The sequence below is a fragment of the Morone saxatilis genome, unplaced genomic scaffold (assembly GCF_004916995.1).
Source record: "Morone saxatilis isolate NCDOM2014 unplaced genomic scaffold, NCSU_SB_2.0 Contig1, whole genome shotgun sequence".
In the NCBI taxonomy this organism is placed as follows: Eukaryota; Metazoa; Chordata; class Actinopteri; family Moronidae; genus Morone; species Morone saxatilis.
Genome location: NW_023339651.1, coordinates 542,326 through 546,884, shown reverse-complemented (window position 1 = coordinate 546,884; position 4,559 = coordinate 542,326). Strand labels below are relative to the sequence as shown.

Below are 4,559 nucleotides of genomic sequence, written 5' to 3'. Positions count from 1 at the left end.
CTAATGAATCTCTGCAGTTTGACTATTTCTCTCTCACAGTAGCTCTATCGTTAACTCCGGTGCACGTAGATCAAGTTCATTTACACACAGGAGCACACACACACACACTGTAACACACACACACACACACACACTGTAACACACACACACACACACACAGTAACACAGTGGACAACACAAACAAACAATACAAAAACAACATAATGCATTTTTCCACTTTCACACATGTGTGGACATTGCCTTATTTTGGAGAAGGTGTGTGCAAAACTGTCCTCTCAGAGTCACAGTCAATGAGTATCTGAGGACAGGTTTTAAATCCTCAGGTGGGCAACATGGTGATTCTGTATGTGTTTTCAAGTGCTTCTTATCGCAACCTGCTCTGATACTGTTCATTATGTTTGTTTTTCCACGCCAACATGTTCACACTGTTTGAGAGTTAAAACTCTCCAGACCCTTCTTCTTTTTTATAGGCTGAAGAAAACATATATGATGGAAACTTGCTGTCTAATATAGTTTAGGATAATCATCGTTATTTGTTTTCACAATAATGAAAACCCGCCTATTTAATAGATAATAATTTAATTAATTCACTAGGAGCAGTTTCACATACTGTCGTTGTACAGTTTGTATTGATGCTGAAACAAAGACTGTTAAAAGCTCACAGCGTGTCTGCTTTCTTTGTACCTCGCTGTTTTTCCAAACTATAAAAGTGTAAAAAAAAAAAAGTCCAGAGAGCATTTTTTTTCTGGTTATTTTATTAATGGCAGAACACACATCGCTTGCAGACTTGTAGCCTAATTTGTTGTCATGTTTGTTGTCATGTGTGGGTCGATTATGTGGCAGGTTATATGGCTGTGTGGCTATATGAGCAGCCAGCATATGTCAAAGGCTGAATGCCGCTATTTTGGTTGATCTGATTGTTGTGATGCCTAAATATGAGCAGGTCACTGCTTCATGATGAATCCATTACAATGCCCCTGGTGGTGAAACAGCACACCTTACAGGTTGTATCAGAGCCCACTACTAATATTTTGTGACAATACTATAGACAATGACAAAGTAAATGTCCTGATATACATTTTTAACCAGAAGCGTGCTTCCTTCCCTGAATTCTACCAGAGTTTATTATACACATGTATGTGTGTTTTAACTGCACTTTGGTTGCATTCTTTATGCATACATACAACTTACAATAGCTACATTCAACCAGGTGGGTAAAACCAGTGGTGAAAGTCGTTCTCCTTTTGCCCCCAGCATATACTGTATTACTGTACTCAAGTATTTCTTTCTCAACTATTTCTGGAGGACCGAAATGTCATCATCAGAACAAAAGAGAAATGTATATGGAGCAATGCTCTTTTCCTACTCTCAACGATCATCTGACATTACTGTCTTTTGAAGGCATTAAAGTCAAAACTGGTCCAATGTGCAAGGAACCAAGTGTGTGACTGAAAAACCACAGACGAGCTGATGTAATTGATGATCTGTCCACTAGATGGTGCACATCATCCATCACCAGCTACAGTGAGCCCAGTGAGGACCATTTTTAAGTAAAATGCATAGAAAAAACACTTAAAGTGTTATCTTTAGTCTTTATTTTGCTTATTAGTGTGAATGTTTCAGCATTACAGTGAGAATACTACAGTATTGTTGTTGTAGTCTTTTTTATTATTTTCATTCAACTAATTGTGCTTGCTTTCAACCCCGGAAACCATTCAAATGACAGAACTCACTTCAAGGACAAGCATGCTTCTATTTAACTTTATTATTATTTCCTGTATGATAATGACATGTTTATATACCGCTGTACTGGTGCACAGCTGAAACAACTGCTCTAACTAATCTTGTCCAATAGAATATTTGATATCTCTTTGAATACTTGAGTTTGGAGTTTATAGTGTTTATACAATCCTTTTAAAATATTTTGTTTAACTTCTGTTTTTATGACGTTGCACACTGCACAATATAAATTGTTTTAGATTCTATAAAAGAGTCATGCAATCTGATTCCTTCATATGTTGTATCATTATGTGTAGCTAAAAAAAACCTGTAGTAACTACAACATTTAGTATATACATGATGAATGTTTTTATATTTTATGTGCTCCTGACACTTTAAACCCATATAAAGGCCCAGCACTAGTCCAACCACATGTATAACTGGAGTCCACATTTAATACATGGTCATAATGAAAATGTATTGATGTATTAACACTGATCCCAAAAGTAAACAAAGCTTCAACACATCAACAAACAAACAAATTCACCCACAAAAAAATATATCACAAAAATGAAGACTATTCAAACAGGATTAGACACTTTTTCTTAGCGTTGCTTGATCCAGAAGAGCTTATCACATGGCCTCGCTCTCTCTGTCGGCCCTCATCGATTTCAGTTCCTGCTGGGTGGTCGACTGACTTCCTGACGAGGACGCTGCATTCTCGCCATCACTTGTGTCCTGCTTGCAGCACAGGGCGCGGGGCAGTGAGCTGAAAAGGGCCTTCCTGAACATGGAGCTAGAGAAGACGTAGACGACTGGGTCCAGGGCCGAGTTCAGGAAATTCAGCCCCAAAGACACAATGGTGAGCTGGGTAAAAGTGTAGAAGGAGGTGCAGTCCCACGGGCGATAGGAGCGGATGACCCACACCCCAATAGTTGTCACCGTGGTGGGTAAGAAGCACACCATGAACACTGCAACGATGACGGCACACACTCGCATTGCCTTTCGCACCTTGTCTGGTTTTCCCATCTGTCGCTCCTTCAGGAAGCTGGAGATCCGGATAGAGCAGAACAGCAACATGGCCATCGGGATGATGAACTCCAGCACCGTCAGGATCCGGTGCATGCCAACCAGGATGATTATCGCCCGCGACGCCTCTTTGTAAGAAGTAAAGAAGAAGCACTGGGTGGTGTTGCCGCTGTTCTTGATGTGGTTGTAAGCAAGCATGGGAACCCGGGGGCTGATCACCAGGAGCCAGACAAATAGAGACACGAACGCAGCCTGCCGCTTGGTCATACGGTTGAACCGGTGGTGAGGGTGGACCACCTGAAGCAACAGTGATGGTGCATCATTTCATATTCTTTCTAAGAAAAATGTGCTGGTTTTATACTGTCATTTCCCTAGATGCCACTAAATCCTACACGCTGGAACTTTGTTCTCCAAGTGAAACATATGAGATTTTGTGCACTCTCATCGCAAAACCTGATATTTATTAAAATCAGGATCACACCAATTTGTAATGAAATTTAATGAGTTGTATTACCCGTAGTTTAATCACTTGTGTTAAAACTACAGGAAAGCTGACTGATGGACATCGCTTAGAGTTTTATACTGCATAGGCTATATGGATAGGCTATATGGAAAGCCTACTGAAGGGTAACAAAAATATGACGATGATGTTCAAATCATTTTCAGATTCATAAGCTTAAGTGTGGACACAGTCAAAGTGAGCAGACCATAATAATACAATGTACTAATTTCCTCACCTTAAAGTAGCGGTAAATTGCCACCACAGTCATGAGTGCGATGCTGGCTGAGCGGTTTGAAAACATCAGGAAGAGGTTGATCCGGCACAAACCATCTCCAAACACCCAGTGGCCCCTGAGCAAGGCATCAATCCTCAGCGGCAGACTCACCAGAGCCAAGAAGTCGGCAATAACCAGATTGAAGAGGAATAGGTTGTTGGGGTTCCAGGCCTTCAGTTTAAAGCAGAAGATCCACAGGGCAACTATGTTTCCCAACAGCCCCAGTATTACGTCAATGGTGAGGACTGGGGGCAGGATCACACCCTCCAGTTGAATACCAACTGGAGGGCAGCCACCGCCTCTACCACCACCAGGGATCGGGGTTGTAAAGTTTAAAGTTGGGGTGGTTAAGTTTGCATTTTGTTCTGACAACATTTTGGCAAATTCAATTTAAATATCTTTTTAATTTTTGTTTAACCAAAATATATGAATCAGCGTGGTGACAGATTTTGGGAAGACATTAAAAATAATGTTCTATTAAAAACAGTTGTGGGTTTGGTGGTTAAATAAGTTGTATGACCACACCAAGGAAAGTTTTGAGATTCAGGAAATTTGCCCTTCCCTTTTTCACCTTCTTCCTTTTTTCTGTAGAATGAAATCTGTGTTAAAAAAAACAGAGTGCTTTTGTCTTTTTACATGAGCCAGTTCCACTTTTTCACAGATCTTAATAATAGTAATAATAATAATAAGGCATTTTATAGAAAACATGTGGAGTGACACACAATTGTAATGCACCAATATACACCGATCAGCCATAACATTCAGACCACTGACAGCTGAAGTGAATAACACTGATTATCTGGTTATCAGGGCTCCTGTCAGTGGGAAGAATATATCAGCCAGCAAGTGAACATTTTGTTCTCAAAGTTGTCAGAACACACAGTGCAGAGCAGTCTGNNTATGGCTGATCAGTGTATATCATGTAGGATTGATCTATTTTCAGTTTAAAGTGTAGTTACTCTACAATTGCACATAAACATTTGTCTCTAGTTCAGTCTCTAATCACATTAATTTTGTAAACGTCGTAAAACATGT

At 40.0% G+C, this 4,559-nt stretch overlaps 1 protein-coding gene across 3 annotated transcripts in view; it reads right to left on the bottom strand.

Moving 5' to 3' along the window:
* Positions 1-1,647: 1,647 nt before the first annotated feature.
* The window catches only part of LOC118335569 (hydroxycarboxylic acid receptor 2-like), a 3,260-nt gene continuing 348 nt past the window's right edge, over positions 1,648-4,559 (bottom strand). The window contains exons 2-3 of one of the 3 annotated variants that reach the window (XM_035671923.1): positions 3,486-4,123; positions 1,648-3,045 (exon numbers count right to left, since the gene is read on the bottom strand). In XM_035671923.1, the coding sequence (XP_035527816.1) occupies positions 2,353-3,045; positions 3,486-3,899 (1,107 nt within the window). In that variant the 5' untranslated portion in view covers positions 3,900-4,123 and the 3' untranslated portion in view covers positions 1,648-2,352. Of the gene's footprint in view, positions 3,046-3,485; positions 4,374-4,559 lie in introns of those variants that run through there. The other 2 variants (XM_035671941.1, XM_035671932.1) reach the window with 2 other exon arrangements.